This window comes from Labeo rohita, chromosome 18, assembly GCF_022985175.1.
Source record: "Labeo rohita strain BAU-BD-2019 chromosome 18, IGBB_LRoh.1.0, whole genome shotgun sequence".
In the NCBI taxonomy this organism is placed as follows: Eukaryota; Metazoa; Chordata; class Actinopteri; order Cypriniformes; family Cyprinidae; genus Labeo; species Labeo rohita.
The window spans coordinates 31,307,756-31,327,873 of record NC_066886.1 but is presented as its reverse complement, the minus strand read 5'-3'; the positions used below and the strand labels follow the sequence as shown (position 1 = coordinate 31,327,873).

At 36.1% G+C, this 20,118-nt stretch overlaps 1 protein-coding gene across 1 annotated transcript in view; it reads right to left on the bottom strand.

Annotated features, from left to right (window-relative positions):
- The window catches only part of cntn5 (contactin 5), a 316,602-nt gene that overhangs the window by 122,164 nt on the left and 174,320 nt on the right, over positions 1-20,118 (bottom strand). Inside the window, 3 exon segments of the mRNA XM_051135268.1 lie at positions 1,783-1,878; positions 16,507-16,682; positions 17,412-17,535. Of these exon segments, the coding sequence (XP_050991225.1) occupies positions 1,783-1,878; positions 16,507-16,682; positions 17,412-17,535 (396 nt within the window).

Sequence of the window (20,118 nt, the reverse complement as noted above, 5' to 3'; positions counted from 1 at the left end):
CCACGAGTTTGATTGACACTGCCGTCTTACGTTAGACCCGCCCTGAATGAGCTGTAACAGTCCGATCGCCATTGTTTCGATGCCAGAGCAGGGACGTAGACAAGAATGGCTCCTAAGTAATTGAGGTGTTCTGTTGTTGGATGTGATAATGAACATAGTGGTCGACATTTACTCCAGACATCTGCTGAAGATGCAGTGGATTATGTTTGTTTGTGAAGGGAATGCACCTCCCGATCTACATATATATCCATCTATGTTTGTGCGAATCATTCGTGATCCAGCTTCACTTACAGCAGAAGTGAGTAAAAGGGTTTTTTTTATGAATCTGTGCAATCGCCTTTCCTAATAACGTGCTAGTTTGCAAGTTTAGCTGCTAAACGCGGCTAAATGCAGCTAAAGTAAGCAAGTCACTCCACAGAAGACAGGGGCGGGGTGAGCAGAGCTCATCTGCATTTAAAGGAGCATGCAACAGAATGGGCTTAATTTGTGCAGAGCTGATTTTGACAAGGTAAAAAGGGTATTTTTTACACTACCATTGAGAAATTTTAACCAAAGTACGTTATAGACTTTTCATTAAAACCCTAAAGAATCATGTTAACTTGTGGAAAATGGGCATCCGATGACCCCTTTAACACTAAGATTGGTTCCAGTAACAAGTAGTTTATTTTTCCATGTTATAGGCGAAATGCTAGACAATGAAAACCAAGTAACTGATATTGATGTGCAATATACAGTTCTGTAAAGAAAAAAAATTGGACCCATGTAATCTGAGTTAACAGAACAATGCAATTAAAATAGAAGCCTCACTGGTTGGAAATATATATTTAAAAGATAGTTTATTAATAGAATGGCAAACTTGATGTGTGTGTGTGTGTTTGTGTGTGTGTTTTGAAAGGAATGCTGTTTGCTTTGTGCAAAAAACTGTGATACTTTTTTCAGGATTCCTTCATAAATGGAATGTTCAACAAGAAATAAAAGCATTTATTTGAAATAGAAATATTTTGTGAAATTATACATATATTTACTGTCATTTTTAATTAGTTTAATGCATCCATGCTAAATAACAATCTTGATGAAAAAAAACAAAAACAACAACAAAAAAAACATATTATTAAATAATTATTAAATGGTGGTGTAATTTGTGAATCACTGTTTATCTTTAACAAGTTTTATTTAAAACATTTGAATCAAGGAGTAACTTAGACTCCACAATATAAGCACAAATATAAATTATCCCATTATAGCACTACCTTGTGGTTAACTGTCACAAAATTTGGTACACAGGCTCTTGTCCATACCTTGAAGACACACACCAAATATCCTCATTATTAATCTTTCACAGCTGGAATTATTGGCTTCTGAAATGTGATTGTCTGTTGCCTATTTTTGTTGATTTGTCTAATTGATATTTCTAGTGGATAAGCGTGTGCACCAAAGAAAACTAAAATACAAATCATTTAAACTTCATTTAAACAGCTACATAGCTATGATAGTTCATTTTAGCCATAGCGCCACCTGTACTTGCATTTAAATGGGGCATGAAATGGCCCACTATCATAGTATGGAACCTACAGTAAGTATGAAATGCAGCAGAACAAATCTACTACTGGCACATAAGATAAATCTATATGACTTGTAATATCCATCTTATAAGATTCTAGAATATAAGATTCGTTTTCATATGCAGCCAGCATCCAAAACAAAATGCATGCAGGTGACCTTTATGCTGCTCTTTTCAACAGGGTACAGAGACAGAGACAGAACCAGGAAGAGAGTACCCACCTGGCGAATGAGGAGGGGGGGCACACATCAGCACAACACCTTGGCCTTCCCTCACCGAAACAGCTCCTCTCGTCCGTCCGCTGAACGCCCCGAGATCTACAAACACACACAAACGTACGGCACAGATTTAGGCGGTGACAGAGTGACACACGGTGGCACAGAGGCAGCTGTTAACCTGCAGATTAAGGGTCAGAGATTGCATATGAGCGCTTGAAAATCGGATAAGCGCTCGCGGCTTGGCTAGATTTAGTATCTGTCACCTGAGGTTTGACCTCGGCGTGAGTTTTCACTTTAACCTGCTCCACACCCCAAACCTGCTGCTTAAATCTCACTTCCTGTTTCCCTCCAGACACGACAGCTAAGTGGTAATTAAAACAGGTAACCTTGCTCGAAGCCTTCAATCTTGTGAGTACTTTTAAAATACAGACGAGACACAGAAAATCATTTTAGTTCACAAAAAGCTGAGAATTGTGGGCGATCATTACAGTTTCAAATCATGTCTGTGGACGGACGTCGGGTGGTATTTTAAAATGTAATTTGAGTTGGAAAGAAGAGGTGAAGGTTTCGATGTGTAGCAGCACTCTGGAAATCACAGCGCAGGGAACGTTTCATCAGGCCGCAGGAGTCTCGCAAGTGAGTCGACAGGTGGAGCTACTACAGTTAATCTGTTGAAACAAATTGCATTTGCATAAATTACCATAATTAATCTAAACTCTGAGCCCAACACGTACCATTGGCTGACTGTCCCTCATAGTGAGAAAAGGTGAGGGGGTGTAGTGTCACTGCAGTATAGCAAAGTAATTACACATTTTGACATTAAAAACAACATTATTGTTGCTCACGGTTGCTCTTATAGGTCATGACATACTGGAGATCTCAGTTACATTTCATTTTAGTACCCAGATAACAAAATATGTGTTTAGAACATTTTGTTAACAATCTTATTAAGTCATATTACGTTCTCTGAACATTCAATATTTTACATGTTATGAAGCAATTTTCTTTGTTTATTTAAAGTAGCGAATATATTAAAGCTGTGTGTCCACCAAAGTGTTTTTTTTCTCAAGGCTGGCGTATTTTTTTTTAGTTGTTCTCAATGGTAGCACCATGTTTTTTTAAAACCCCAGGTGCGTGCCAAGTGCTGAGCGTCTTTTTCACGTTGAGCATTCAGGCGTTTTTTCTCTGCGCTGTGAGTTGATGAATGTTCAACTCTGAGTGAAATGCTGCACTCATCACTGTCACTTTCTGGTCAGCTAACCAATCTTAGTGGAGGAGGGGCGGGACTAATACTGACCACCCTCCTTATAATATGACTGAACAACATTGAAGAAATTAAGGTCGCTTGTCTCCGAATTGCCAGACTACTATCTCAACGAAAAAAAAATGCTGCACTCTCAAGTGCTCACAGCTGGGCGTTTTCGGCAGAGCGCCTGGCGTTTTCTAGCTGGCTAAAAACACTTGGCCTTAGTGCCGTGTGTCCAACAAAGCGTTTTACCCCATGGCTATAGAATTTTTTCAGTTGTTCTCAATGGGAATGCCGCGTTTTTTAAAACCTCAGGAGCGTGTCGAGCACCGAGTGTGTTTTTCACGCTGAGCGTTCAGGTGTTTTTTTCTCGACGCCGAGAGTCGAATGTTCAACTTTGAGTAAAATGCTGCGCTCATCACTGTCACTTTCTGGTCACTTTCTAACACCAACCACCCTCCTTATACTATGACTGAACAACATTGGAGAAGTTAAGGTTGCTTGTCTCCGAATTGCCAGACTACCATCTCAACGAAAAAAAAAAAAGATGCTGCACTCTAAAGTGCTCACAGCTGGGCGTTTTCGGCAGAGCACCTGGCGTTTTCAGCTGGCTAAAAACGCTTTGGCGGACACGCCTTTTTCCCTGCGGCTAGCGTATTTTTTCAGTTGTTTTCAATGGGAACGTCACGTTTTTTTAAAACCTCAGAAGCGTGCAGAGCACTGAGCGTGATTTTCAGGTGTTTTTTTTTTCTCAGCGCCGAGAGTTGAAGAATGTTCAACTTTAAGTAAAACGCTGCAATCATCACTGTCACTTTCTGATCAGCTAACCAATCAGAGTGGAGGAGGGGCGGGACTAATACTGACGACCCTGCTTGTACTACGACTGAACAACATTGGAAAAGTTAATATTGCTTGTCTCCGACTATTTATGTCTTTAACAGATTGAATTGCTGGACTAAAAACTAAAAAAACAAAACAAAAACGCTGCGCTCTCAAGCGCTCACAGCTGGGTGTTTTTTTTGGTGGGTCTTTGGCTCCCATTCAGAACAAATGAAAAAATATGGAGGGAAAAAGCACTTTGATGGACACGCGGCCTAAGGGGACAGTGCATTTTATCATTTTGCATAATTACGAAATGTTACATTTGGATGTTCTCTGAATGGTAAGATGCAAGTAATTAGTTACTGTTTAAAAACAACAAAACAAACAAACAAACAAAAAAAAATCCAGTTTAAACGTTTCAGTTGCATGTGCTAAAGTTGTGCATGTGCTAAAGTTTTTTTTTTTTTTTTTTTTGGAATATTAGAGAAAACTTTATAGGATCATTACTTTTGAATGTTCTCTGAACGATCTGTAGTACAAGTACTGTAGTTAGTAACGTAAAAAAAAAAAAGTTAGACAAATGTCCAACTTACAAAAAAAAAATCATGAATGCTGTATAAAGTGTATTTTTAGATGTATTTTATTATTAACAATAATAATAATTATTATTTTTATTTATATATTTTCATTTATTTGCTAAAACAAAGGTGTTTCATGATGCCATTAAATAACTTTTTTTTTTTTTTTTTTGTTTAAACGGTTCCATAAAGAACCTTTAACATCTGAAGAACCTTTCACATTCTTCACTTTCACACATGTTTTGGACAGCGCAGTTTGATACACTGTTGAGATATTTTCTGACATTCAGAAACTAGTGAGATTACTGGGGGAAAAAAAAAAAAAGGAGAGTTAAATAAAAGTCTCCATTTAACCTCAAAGCCATCTTGGTGGAAATATTGAGATAATAAAGAGATCTCGGTACTGCATTTTCTCTGTGAAAAATGTCGCAAGGCCTCGAAATTTCAAACACAACAATAATAAAGTGTGTCTTTTAGGGTACAGTTAGAGTGTCAACTACAGCCTGCATATTATCTTAAGGAAACAATAAACAATATTCATTCATATGCAAATAGCATAGTGAAAATAAATAAATAAATAAATAAATAAACATTTTTCTGATGTACATAGACTATGACCATTCAAGGACACATTTTCAGGCCTGAGTCTCCTGGGTCTGCTCAAAACCAACTCCTAATTTTTAGATAACACTGTTTTAAAGGTCATTTTGGCTTAGTTTAGCTTGCACTTAGAACTTCCACTTCTCAAAGCTCTTGGTAACAAGGTGCAAATGGAAATGAAACGTTAGCAGCATTTATGGAGGTCAGCAAATCAATAAGTGTCCCGGTTAAGCATTGCTGTGCTGACATATCAACAAATATAATGGTACAACCAGAGTTCGACTAGAATGACACTTAATTTGGCTTAGCAGCCATATTGGTGCAAGGAACAATACCAATAACAGCTTTTTTTTTCTAGGTTCTTGAGAACAAAAGCAAGTGATATACAGCTTTTGCTAATTAAAGCTAGATAGATTCCAGATCTAGAGGAAGAAAACAAGAAAAACTTATCTATATTTAAGTGCCTATTTTTCAGAGATTCACAATAAAACAAGAATAGCCAATGAGGGAAAAAAAAAAAAAAAAAAAACGCTGTCGTATATGCCGATCCAGAGCATCCCAAACATGCTCAATGGGTGACATGTCCGGTAAGTATGCTGGCCATGCAAGAACTGAGAAGTTTTTAGCTTCCAGGAATTGTGTACAGATCCTTGCAACATGGGGCCGTGCATTATCATGCTGCAACATGAGGTGATGTTCGTGGATGAATGGCACAACAATGGGCCTCAGGATCTCATCACGGTAAATAAAATGCACCTGTTGTTTGTTGTCCATAATATATGCCTGCCAATACCATAACCCCACCACCACCATAGGCCACCTGTTCCACAAAGTTGACATCAGCAAACCACTCACCCACACGACACCATACACGCTGTCTGCCATCTGCCCTGTACAGGGAAAACCGGGATTCATCTGTGAAAAGAAAACCTCTCCAAAGTGCCAGACACCATCAAATGTGAGCATTTGCCCACTCAAGTCGGTAACAACGACGAACTGTAGTCAGGTCAAGACCCCGATGAGGACGACAAGCATGCAGATGAGCTTCCCTGAGACAGTTTCTGACAGTTTGTGCAGAAATTCTTTGGTTATGCAAACTGATTGTTGCAGCAGCTGTCCAGGTGGCTGGTCTCAGAGGATCCTGGAGGAGAAGATGCTGGATGTGGAGGTCTTGGGCTGGTATGGTTACACGTGGTCTGTGGTTGTGAGGACGGTTGGATGTACTGCCAAATTTTGGAGACAGCTTATGGTAGAGAAATGAACATTCAATTCACGGGCAACAGCTCGGATGCCAATTGCACGCTCCCTCAAAACTTGCGACATCTGTGGCATTGTGCTGTTTGATAAAACTGCACATTTTAGAGTGGCCTTTCATTGTGGCCAGCCTAAGGCACACCTGTGCAATAATCATGCTGTATAATCAGCATCTTGATATGCCACACCTGTGAGGTGGATGGATTATCTTAGCAAAGGAGAAGTGCTCACTAACACATATTTAGACAGATTTGTGAACAATATTTGAGTGAAATAGGCCTTTTGTGTACATAGAAAAAAATCTTTTAGCTCAGCTCATGAAAAATAGGGGCAAAAACAAAAGTGTTGCGTTTATAATTTTGGTCAGTGTATTACAATAAGATATTACAATAGCTCCATTGTCAAAAAGTACACTAAAAAAAGCTTGCTCGTTTTTCCCTAAAAATAGTTAAACATTCTTAAGAAGTACACTGAAAAAAGTAAGTTTTTGCATGTCCTAACATTTTTCTTCTCAGGTTTTAGTTTGTTTTGTAGTGTACACTTTAGTATACTTAATAATAATAAAATATTAATATAAACTAATATTATAATAGTTGTAAAAAGAACATTTATTTCATTAATATTCTATTATCTCACTTTAAAGATTTAAAGTGCACAAGTGCACATTCAGTAAAATTAAGTTAACTTATTTTTTTCACAGGAGTAAAAACACTAGGTCAATTTTGATCATATGTTGACAAGCAAAAGCTTTGCTCTCTTTTATATTATCCTCTATTGTATCTAACATGAGATGATAAAGAGATTTAGAGCATTGGCAAATTCAGCTACTTTCCACCAAGAATGGCTGTTTATATAATTATTTATTTTCCGGTTAATTGTATGCGTGCGAAAGAGTTCCAGCAGGCTTAGACATGCGGGTAATTAATCTTTTTTTTTTTTTTTTTTCTCATTGTGGGTTGAGACAGAACAGAAGACAGAGCTTGTGGGACAGGAGACGAGCTGTTTCATCTGCCCCGGTCATGGGTGGTGTTGATTAGCCCCTTTCAAACTGAAGTGAGGCAGTTTTAATTTCACACAGCGGCAATGACGTCGGGGGGCCTGGGAGAAACTACCAAGCGTGGTTAATTTCTGCATATCAAGCAATACAATCCACACAAATGTGAAACAACATTCGCAATCCACTTCTATACTGTGACTACACTACATCTATTCATCAGCTCTGAAATCAAAAGTAATTTTAGGTCTGCAATAAACATGAGTAAAAGGCAGACGGGAAAGTGGCAAACACAGCAGGCTTCTGGTCTGTCCTCACTGAAGGTTTTAAAATATCTAGGCTATACTGGTTTTGACACAACAATGTGGTAAATCACTTTTACTGAACAATAGCTGATCTTTGCCCCTGTCTATTATAACATCTGACAGACCGCTATATTCTCTGGTGGAACGTATGATTTGAAAAGCACAACCTTGACATGTGCTCTGACATAATATATAGACATCTATGTGTGTACAGCATTGCAGAATAAAACTCAATGGTCAATAAGAAACACCTTGACTAGAAAGAGTAAAAGAAATGCATTGCAGAAAGCGAGGAAACATTTCACAAATACTGAAGTAACATATGTGACATAGTGCATGCTTTACATGACACAGTTCAACTGAAACTGCTTTTAAGACCAAGATTTTTATTTATTTTTTATTTATTTATTCCCCTGTGGGCAGATAAAATGGACAAATAACTGAAATATCTTATAACTTAGTCATACCTAAAATAATTTATTAGCTCTGTATTTTTCAATTAAAGAAAGCCAAACCGAAGGGCACTACAAATACACAAAATTTCTTAACTCTCATGTTGTTTTGGTCATTTTGACCCAGAGAGGATTTCTTATTTTTTCTTTCTTGAAAATTCTAGTTATTGCATTGGGCCAAACTGTACAATTTCCCCTAACAACTTTTTTGTATTTATCTTTTGTTATACTATAATATTGCCAAATATTGGATTCAATCTTTTTTAACAGTAAATTAAGGATTTTCAGCACAGGATAAAAAAAAAAAAAAAAAAAAAAAAAAAAAAAAAAATAAAAAAAAAATAAAATAAAATAAAAAAAAAAAACAATTAATTGCATTAATTTTATTATTTATTCATTGTAGTTGTACAATTAGATATCAACAATTTAATATAATTAGGTAAACATAAACAATTTTCTAATGATTTAAATAAAACAAAAGCGAAGGAAAAATGGAGCCGTTTTATATATAATATTTAATTCGTAATTTTATAATGCATAATATGCACATGGGTCAAAGACAAAAAAAGGTTTAAGCATAAAAACAATAAGTGTAATACTACTTTAAATTGTTGTTGTTTTTCAAAAAAAAAAAAAAATATATATATATATATATATATATATATATATATAAATAAAACATTTTCTGTTTTAATTTAATTTAATTTTTGTTTTTGTTTTTTTCTGAGCAAGAAATAAATATTTTTATTAAAATTTTCCCTAATTAACAGAAGACACCCACTAAAATGTAATTCAGTGTAACAATCTTGTCAGGCATATTTACAACAAAAATGTATGACATATTAAAAGAAAATTAAAAGAAAATTACTTTCACCCCAAATACTAATTAGTTGTAATTCAACATTTTTAAAATTTGCCACTATCCTAGATTTTGCCCTGTTGTCAGTAAGAATTTTTACTAATTTATAACACAACAAAATTTAATATGTTTCCTTATTCTTTTATATATTTTAACATGCATAAGTCAGAACAAGCATGTTGTTTGAATTTTTTTTTCTAACCTAACAGTCTGCAAATACTTTGAGAATTAGTTGATACGTAGTTGCAAAGTCACTAACCTTAATTGTTACTGGTTACAAAAAATAAATTGATTCAATTTACATTTCCCTTTAGATTCCGCTTTACTGTGTTTGTGATTCATCGGTGCATGTTTTTATCATGCTATTTATTCATTTCCAGACTGAAGTTTCTTGTGTTAAATCTGAAAAAAAAACAAAAAAAAACAAATGTAAATTATTTAACAAGGCTGCTAACACATATGCTGGCTCTGAAATTATTGTGAAGCTTTTGCATGCATTTTTATTCATCATCGCAATGTGCAACCATGAAAATTGACATCAATAGACATGCACAGACATGCATAATCGCAGACATTCATCGTCGCTGCCAGCATCGTGAGGAAGCGCGGCATACTTTGTTGAACGCAGTCTGGATTTCCCTTTCAGTCGATTTTTCCATTCAATTCGAACAGCTTGTGTTTGGCCACTGTGTTCCGTCGCTTGTCCACAAAGCATTTTTGGACATTAACTCGTGCTCTGCCATTCTTTTGAGTCCCCAAAGCACTTTAGCTTTCTCTCTTCATTTGTGCACAGTCAGATACTCCTGCATGAATACAGTCATCCTGCAGAAGATAAGCTTGCCAACCTTTCAATCGTACTGGTTAACACTCCCCACTACAGAGAAGCTGTTAATCTGTCGCATTTCATGCGCCGCATGTGTTTGAGAGTGCTCCGAAAAGTAAGTGGGCTGTGTGTTAGTGGCATTCAGAGCTTTGCAATGAATCTTTAAAAAAAATGAATTGTTCTTGTTCACTTCTGTGCAGAGACGGCTATTTTTTGTTCATTTCTGAAGAGCTGGACCGCTGTGATTACTTCTTCTCGTCTTCAAAGTCTCACTGCAGCACGATGTTCAAGCACAAACATATCTAAACTAAATAAACTTTTTCTATGTTCTTAAAAAAATAATCTTTATAAAGTGCAAAATAAATATAAAATCCAGTTAATAATTAAACACATCTAATATATGAACATGGTATAATGGGTAATTTTGAACCTGCATGGCTTAATCTAAATTAAAATACTACTACTAATAATTCTACTACTACTACTACTACTACTACTACTAATAGCATATTATGTTTACTGTTTATATATTAAATTAAATGAAATTAAACTTCATTTAATTTAATTTAATTTTTCACTGTATTCACCTGTAGTGTGCATAACATAAAAACAGAAATAAAAAAAAGAGACTTCACTGAAAAAGAAAAGATTGTTTATTTTATTTTATTTATATTTTTTTATTCTATTTTTATGTTTAATTCTGTTAGCCTGATGGTGTAGGAGTTACTTTGAAACAATTTACACTCAAGAATTGCTAGAAAATAATTGCTAGGAAAACAAAAAAAAAGTACTTTTTTTTTTCTTTTTCTCTTCTCCCTTACTCATATACCATTTTTAGATTTTATATGAAAATTAAATAAATAAATGAATGAATGAAAGAATGAATGAATGAATGAATATTTTTATTTGATTTTTTTTGTTTTTTATATAACAATAAAAACATTCTCATGCTTAAGTTTAAAGGGATAGCTCACCTAAAAATGAAAATATAAAAAAAATCTGTCATCAGTTACCTTTTTAAGTTTTGTATAAAATTCTTTTTCTATGTTGAACACAGAAGATTTTGTAGAATGCGGTTAACCAAGCCCAATGACTCTACAGTATTTTTTCTATACTATAAGTTAATGATGACAGTATCTTCATTTTTGCATAAATTATCCCTTAAGTTCAGCACCGATTTCCACTGAGTTTAATGTTTTTTAATCATATTACTGGTTTTAGCAGCTTTCAAGATTCTTGTATCATAATCGTCCACATTCAACATCGGTAAACTGTCATTCCATTCCATTTGTGATCAGCAGGGATTTCCTGCACTGCTCCATTGCAGCAAAAGCACAAAGAGCCATCAACAGGCGCAACACCTGTGTTTAACGCTCAAACCTACAGGGGGCTGCTCACAATGAAAGAGAATGAGATCAAAGTTTCTTTTTTCCATGAAAAACGAAAGCTTCTGCTGAGAAAAGACAAGACACCTCTCTGGGACTGCAGGAAAGAAAGAAATAAAGTTTAAGAGAGAGCAATTCAATAGTTTATATCTTATTTATGTGAAGCGGGTGGCTGGCAGGCCGGGCCGTTGGAATGCAGCTAACGTCTGTTGCTTCTCCTCAGCTCCATGGCAGGAAAGAAGGATTGCTATGAGCTGTGTAATGTATGGCCTTGGAAAGGTGATCTCCTCCAACAAACTGTCACGAGAGAGCCGGGATGGAGAGGCTGGGAATCCCATTGTAACAGCGCAGATTATTGATTTATCAGGCGCTGTCACTGCCGCCTTCTTGTTCTCCATATCAGCGCGTTATCCGCGGTCCTCGTCAATTCACTCTAGACATATGAATTATAACTAATCAATGCTCTCCGCTGTAGTCTAAATGGGAAAATAGATTTTCTTTTGTTGTTCCTACATGGTCAAAGGAAAAGATGTGATAAATGACATATCTTTAGACAGCTGGGGTCATGAAACATGAGAGCGGGGCGACACGTAACGAGTTTTCTTCTTCTCGTTTTATTTCTTTCTGCGCTTGCTAATGCAACAGCGGCGGTAAATTATGAGGGCAGTCGGTCCTGCTAAAATTGGCATCATTTACAGGACTGTCAAAAACTAAGCAATGGATTCTCATGATGAGCATCATAAAAAAAGACCCATGTAAAAATAAAAGATCCATTTGATAGAAGTTAGGATAGAAAAAGATAAAAATCTGTTGACTGGGTTTCTTTCTTCTTTTCCATGTGCTCATCTCGTATTTTCCTGAGCCCTCATCTCGGATGGTAAAATGAAACCTTTGTAGGGTAAATCGATATTCATCTGTTCTCAACTATAAAGGAGGATGTGAGATAAGATAAGAATCTGCAAGAGCCGATGATCTCATTTCAATAACTGTGTGCCAATCTAATGACCTTTTTAAGGGGTTTTAATAATAATAATAATAATAATTCATAAAAAAATATTTTAAAAATATTCGTTCATATACACTACCAGTCAAAAGTTTTTGAACAGAAAGATTTTTTTTTATGTTTTTTAAATAATTATCTTCTGCTCACCAAGCCTGCATTCATTTGAACCAAAATACACCAAAAGGAGTAATATTGTGAGATATTTGTATTATTTAAAATACATTTTAAAATATATCTTATATATAAGCAATATCCCACGAGTACATGTGAGACATGGCTGTATATCGACACGGCTGTGATTTGGCCGCAGGTAATCACAGTGTGCTGATATACAGCCATATCTCACATCTAGTCATGTGATATTGCATTTATACAATACATAAACAAAATAACAACGGATGTCTTTAAAAGACATCTTTTATGCAAACTACTTCCTTCCGCCACAGATTCAAAATAAAGTTTGACAGCTGAACAGCTGAGCCTAAGCCTCCATTACTAATTCAAAAACGTGTGTTGAGTTGCTTCATTCAAAGCTTATTGTATTACTGCATTAAAACCTCAATGTATTATGAGAGAGAGGTGGATTGTGCGAGTGTGATTAGTGTACCTGCATCTGATACAGCATTCATTCTTCAGATCGGTCTCATATCCACAATATACATTAGTTTGAATGTCTGCTGAGGAAAGTGTTATCTTTGTCGAAAATTAATATTCTTTTATCTGTTAAGAGTGATTTTGCTGCTCAGTGCATTTGTTCGCTGCGTCAAGCTGTTGTTGAAACTAAAAAAACTTCCGCTTATAGCCTTTATATCTTTTCAATGTAAAAGTCTCATAAAAACATTGTCTCTTGTCTATATATTATTTACACAAAATTTTATTTCATGAATAATAATATTTAACAAATATCAACAAAAAGAGCCATCCAAAAAGCAGTGCTCTGATATACAGCATTGAATTTAGATAAACATGAGATTTTGCCAAAACTATCTTCTCTGGAACAAATGATAAATTAGTGAGACTACAGACTGCCCTTTAGTTTTACTTAAACGAAATTACATCTCATGACCACTACAGAGACATCAGAGCTAGCGGTAAATTCCAGAAGATTTGGCCGAGATGAGACTTTTCTCAGTTTTCTGAAGGATCATGTGACTGGAGTAATGATGCTAAAAAAATCAGCTTTGAAATTCTATGAATAAATTACATTTAATTGCAATTTAATTACAAAATAAATTCAAATAGAAAACAGTTATTTTCAATAGTAAAATATTTCAGAATTTCACTGTTTTGCTGTAGTTTGGATCAATAATTGCAGGCTTGGTAGGCAGAAGAGACTTCTTTAAAACATTAAAAATCTTAAAAACTTTTGACTGGTAGTGTATATTTAAAATAAACATTTATTAATTTTATCTTTTATTATTCAGTATGTATCCACCTTACTTTACAACTTTTTTATGTGAAAGAATTCCATTTCACTGGCTGCTATAGGTAAATAACTAGAAGAATAACATAGTTCGGTAAACAGTAAAACTATTTATGCTACAAACCAATATGTTTATGATTATGATAGTAAAATGATACCGTAAATGCTAGTTTGCATGATAAAGCAAACTATAACATCATAATGGTTTTTATACAGGAAAAATAACTGGAAGCCCCACATATGCAAGGATATAAACGTCCATTCAGGTCCAATTTCTTGCAATCTCGTGGACCTGTGGTCGTTTCATCACATCACGTGTCTAAGAAATCTATGAGACCATAGTGTGCTCCAAATGTGATTTTACTCTAGGTTTCAAGAGGGTGCTCACATGTACCTGGCCACTGTGCGCCCTTAATGCATCAGGGCCTTTAAATTGTAAGCCACTTTTAGCCTCTTTCTTGTTCAGAGAATCCAGTTCCTGATGGCCCTGTTTTCTGTGGTCAAACAGAGTAGAGTTCTGAACAGAACCGCCCTATGTACATATCCACAGGCTTGTTCTTTCAAGCCATGATACCTAAGTCACATCCTCCTACTTTGGAGGGGTCTTCTGAGAGAGGACTGGATCTCAGAAGGGAGTGAGATCAGAGACACTCCCTCTGCCTGCAGTCTTCAAAGCGTGGCCTGGTAACTAGCTTGAACCAGGGAGTTCTGCTTCTCAAAACAAAGAGACAGGGAAAAAAAGCCCAACAGGGAATGCTTTGGGGGCACAACACACAAACTGTGAAAAGAATACAGACTAGTGGTTTTCTATCTCTCCCACTATTTTATATAAAAATACATTTTTGGAATCTCCAGGGGAGCTGTGGATGCTCTGTGCAAACCAATCGGTTTCCCTGGCAAGAGCTGTGAGAGGTCTCTCAGCAAGGGAGGGCTGTGACATCCGTGGCCGGGCTCAAAGACTAGGCCCCTCTCCAAACGGCCGAATTGACCATCTCTGGGAAACTCATGCCCGGCTTCCTCAATCAAAGACAGCAAACAAAGAGATCCGAGCTAAATGTTCCCCTACCGCTGGATGGCCAGAAGAGCTGTTTGCATTTCATGAACCGAGACCTCGACCAATGCACTCCACACAGAGAATCATTGCCTTTAATCATTTTGAAATTGCACAGCAGTAGCTGCCAGCAGAAATCAGCTCTTGCAGCTTGAAAGCGCACTTCAGACCGCTCTGTTCTTGAATGACCAGCTAGATTTGTGAAAGTCTAAAGGTTCAGGGTGAATCCTGATCAGTTCAGCATTACCTTTGGGTTCAGTCGAGTTTCTAATCGAGTTTCTCAACTGTTTTACAGAGTGGGAGTCTTACTATCATTCATCACAAATAAAAGTGACTTATTTACATTTTCAAAGCATTTTCTTAGTATGAATATGCATCAGTTATTCCAATATATTTGTGTCATAACTTGTTCTGTTTTTTTCCAAGCGATGTCATCAAGCCTCAAACAATGCCAAACTTTGATCCAATCAGTTGTCACTGGGGAAAACCAATTTACACCCTACATTTTCCTCATCAAATTTCCTCACACATACATCAGAATGTGGAAGTAAAATAGGATGCGAACAGTGTTTCATGTTGGCTTCGTTGCCAAGGTGTTGAAATAATGGTTAATTCATTTTATCGCAACATCGTTGAGCTCGTCAGGCTCATGAGATTGTCCCCTGCCAATAAGAATGAAAGATCCTTGGGTGTCCAACAGGGTGATGAATGGTGGTCATTTGTTATGTGGAGGCCTGGGAAAAGCTCTGGATCCCAATGTCGGCTGCCAGGAGCTTTCCTTTGTCTCTCCGACGGGCCTTCAGAATGGGCAACAATGATTGGAGCAAGGTTATAGCCAGGCGACGGACAAGGACGACAGAAAAAAAAAAGGAACAGTGTGTTCATGAGGGGCGGCAGCTCATATGGACATGCAAAGAAAACACCGGATGACTTCTCGTTTGCAGTGCTCTTTTTTGCAGAGAGAGAACATGCAAGGCGGATACCATTCTTCATGTAGGCGAGAGAACACGAGCAAACACCTCTTCGCTATTACAGTCTGGGAAGCGAAAAACAGGCTTCCTAACCACAACTATAATACATTTACTGCTCGTAAGAATGTTACATCACACGTACACTAAATGTTCGTTTTTCTACAGAAAACACCATGGGCAGTGAATAGTGAAGTACACAATCCCGTTGGGTACGCCAATAAGGCTATTATGGCCATCGCTCCTGGGGAAACTGTAAGCAAAACTAACAATGTGTTTTCCAGCAAGCAATTGCGCCTCTAGCTCCACACTGCATGCTTCCGTGGCTTGTGATGATATTTTGGAGGGAAGCCAAGGGATTACTAGGGAAAGAAATGCACTTTTTGCTCTTGTTGCGTGAAGCAGAGCGTTAAGGGCACTTTTCCATCTGATGGAGAAAGCTTTGGGGCTACATTTTAAGGAAAGGATCAAAGCATCTTGGGAATAACTTTAATAGCATTTACTTTTAATTAGCAGCATTAGCAAGAGCCAGTTTTAGGGTGAGATTTTGAGTATGCCATGTGGGAATAATATCAATATGAAATAGAGAAATAAAAATGAAAATAAACATTTGACTCTAATCCTTGTCAATGCTGTAAAGTTAAACAATTATATCAACCAACATAATTCATTCTATTAGAGCTGATTAAAACTAAGATAAAATAATAAAGATACATTTTCAGCTAGATGCCAAGGCAAATTGATATACTAATAAATAAATAAATAAATAAATAAATAAATACATTTTCAGCTAGGTGCCAAGGCAACTTAAATAAATAAATAAATAAATAAACTACACAGACATTTCTTAAGAACTACAACTAATAATCATGACAAAAACATAAAACAAAACTACTAAAACTTTATCTAAAAAAAAAAAAAAAACAATAGAATTTCAGCATCCAAAATTTGACAAATTACTTACAGGCAAATTGTAGGAGGGCATCTCGACTCAGGACGGTGCCAATGCTGTTTTCTGCTCTACACTGGTATCTCCCATAATCAGTGGCCTCGCTTGCATTGTGTATTATTAGATTCCCATCAATCAGACTGTAGCGGAAATCTGCTTCTGCGTCCACAATGGTTCCGTTGATCAACCAACTGCAAAAGTAATGAATCAAACAGAAAAAAAAAAAAAAAAAAAAAAAAAAAATTGTTACACTCTGATGTATAAAGTAATAAATCAAGTTTTATACACTGAAGTAAGTTATCTATTAGGATAAAAGTGAAAAATATAATTTATTTCAGAATGTCTATTTTTTGATTTATCCCCAGTCTGGTCTTAGATGTGTATTTTTATAGATTTTGATATAATATAGTCATCACATAACCACGGAAGAGCTTGTTAGCATATAGCCTGATGTGTCTTTGCATCTTAGACAGGAATATCGATCTAAATTACAACCCAGAACTCAAAACCACATCAGTGTCTGAGAGCTCAGTAGCACCGAGTAAATCATTCAACGTCACTAACACCTGTATTTATTTACGCTTATAGACATTCAGCGAATTTTCCAGGTGGAAATAGATACATTGATGTATCGCTGTCTGTTTCCTAAAGGATAAAACTTCTGTGAGACTGCAGCACATACGCTGAATCACAGGACAGTACAATTTAATGAGTAATATGATGATTCTAGAACATTATATCAATTCTGATTAGGAATCCACAGAGAAAAGACCAACATCTGCGTTATTAGCATTAGTCTAACAGAAATGCCACTCAGACAGGATAATAAGGATTCACAGTAAAGCTCCTGAGAAATTAAATGTCATTTATTATCCATTTAATGAAATCTTATCCATGTTAATGAAATGAGTAAACCGTACCTGTAGGTCGGAACAGGGTTTCCTCGGGCTTCACAATTCATTATCACTTTTTTATCATCTGAATCCAGGGAGAAGATTGCATCATCTGGCTCTTGAATGAACACTGGACCGAACTCTTCGCTCTCTGTAGTCAGATGGAAGAAGAAAGGCAAAAACATGATTTACAAAGCTGAAAATTGTTGTGATAAAAGCCTAAAATCTCCAGGTCATTTTGGTACCCTAGGACATATGTTTTTTTGTTTTTTTGTGTGATGATGTATTGCAGTACCATTTTATAAGTATGGAATTGTGGGTAAATACGTGCATAAATAAAATTATTTGTAATAATAATAATAATAATAATAATAATAATAATAAAACATTATACATTTAAAAAAAGAATTTGATTTTACATTCTAAGCAATACAACAAGAAGATATGTGAGTAGTCTAGGTTAGGAAGGTTGTGGGTTCAAACACTGCAAGAGGTGATGCATGAGCTATCACTACTGTACCCTTGAGAAAGACACTTGCGCTGCCTTCATGTCCTCCTGGGAAGTTCCAACTTATGAGTTCAGAAATCTTATTAACTCAATATAAAATTGCAGCCGTATAATCATAAGAGCTTGCTGGGCAACTTCATATTTCTTTCTCTATTTCTTACACCCTGACAAAGACCGAAGGCTTATTTTTAGAGCTAGTACAACAAAGAGGGAAAAAGTGAGTAATTAAGGGTGTAACTGATGCTTTAATTTGTGCATTTTATCATTGTTGTGCTACCACAAAAAATGATGGGAAAAGTAGTCTTGTCACGCAAGCCTGCTGCCTCATAAAGCTGCTAAATTGGTTGTATTTTTAGCAAACTGTGTTGTTCCTGAACAAAACAAACACAAAATGCATATAAACTAAACTGTACCATCAACAGGGACAATTAGAGCAACTGATCAATTTGCTTCGTCCATGAATTTTTAATTGACATAACTCTGAAAATCTGGGCTCAAATAAAATCCATGCCTCCCACTGGAAATAATGCCATAGCGTACTACTTACTGTACCCATGTAGGGAAATGATTTTGGATATGTGGTCCAAATATAGGCTATCTATGTCAGACACAAAATGGTGTTTTTACAATTCAAAGCAGTTTAAACTCATTCTACCAGTCCAGCTGGATTTACGCGGCAGACGGTCCACATTAGGAATCCTGTTAACTGTCTCATATATTCAGCCCCCAGGGTGAACTCGATAACATATCTCAGTAGAATAACTGAGAGTTCTTCCAATTAGAAACACTCAGGAGATCTGCTCCGTCAGTGCTCAGGGAGTGTACACTGAACAATGGGACCAATCCTAATCCTCAGGTTGCTTAACAATAACATGATCATTTTACCAAGACATCCAGATATGTATCATGCTAATACAATGCTAATACAATTTTTGGGACATGTACCATACTAATATTTTAGTGCATATGGAAAATGCTAATACCATGTTTTTTTTGTTGTTTTTGTTTTTTGGACATTAACCATATTAACATCCCTCTTTGGACATGTACCATGTTAAAGGAGAACTCCACTTCCAAAACAAATATTCACATATAATGTACTCACCCCCTTTTCATCCAAGATGTTCATGTCTTTTTTCTGAAAACATTTCAGCATTTTTCTCCATATAATGGACTGATATGGTGCCCCGATTTTGAACTTCCAAAATGAAGTTTAAATGCGGCTTCAAACGATCCCAAATGCGGTTGTAAATGATTCCAGCTGAGGAAGAAGGGTCTTATCTAGTGAAACAATCGGATATTTTAATAAAAAATAATACAATTTATATACTTTTTTATGTCAAACGCTCGTCTTGCCTCACACTCCGGTTCATGACAAAAACTCCCATCTCATGTTCTCCCTCAACTTCAAAATCGTCCTATATCGCTGCTTTACCTTTTTTGTTAAGGGTGTTTGATCTTCTTCGCATATTCACTTTGCAAAGACTGGGTCGGAACTTCTGCAGTGATGTAGAATGATTTTTGAAGTTGAGTGAGAAAAGTTTTTCGACATACCCTAACTGTCTTGAGGCAGAATACACAGAGTTCAGGGAGAGAAAGGCAAGATGAGCATTTGAGATTAAAGAGTATTTAAATTGTATTTTTTTAACGAAAATAACTGATCATTTTGCTAGATAAGACCCTTCTTCTCCGGCTGGGATCGTTTACAACCGCATTTTGGGATCGTTTGAAGCTGATTCTAATTTTTGGAAGTTCAAAATCGGGGCACCATATCAGTCCATTATATGGAGAAAAATCCTTTTTTCCTCAAAAAACATAATTTCTTTACAACTGAAGAAAGAAAGACATGAACATCTTGGATGACAAGAGGGGTGAGTACATTATATATGAATCTTTGTTTTGGAAGTGGGCTTCTCTTTTAATGTCATTTTTTGGACATGCACCATGCTATACCATGTTGTTGTTTTGGATATGTACTATGCTAGTACCATTTTTTTGGACCATAGATATGTTAAATAAATAAATAAATAAATAAAAACCTAATTTCCCTTAGCCTTAGTAATTATAAAGACATTAATTAGCTTGTTTAGGTGTGTTTGATTAGGGTTGGTGCTAAACTCTGTGCTAAACTCAGTATTTCCCCACTCCAGACACTAGGGGTGTAAAAGTATATGTATTTATCGTCCTGAACCTTCATGGCACGGATGACGCGGTTTGGTTCATGCA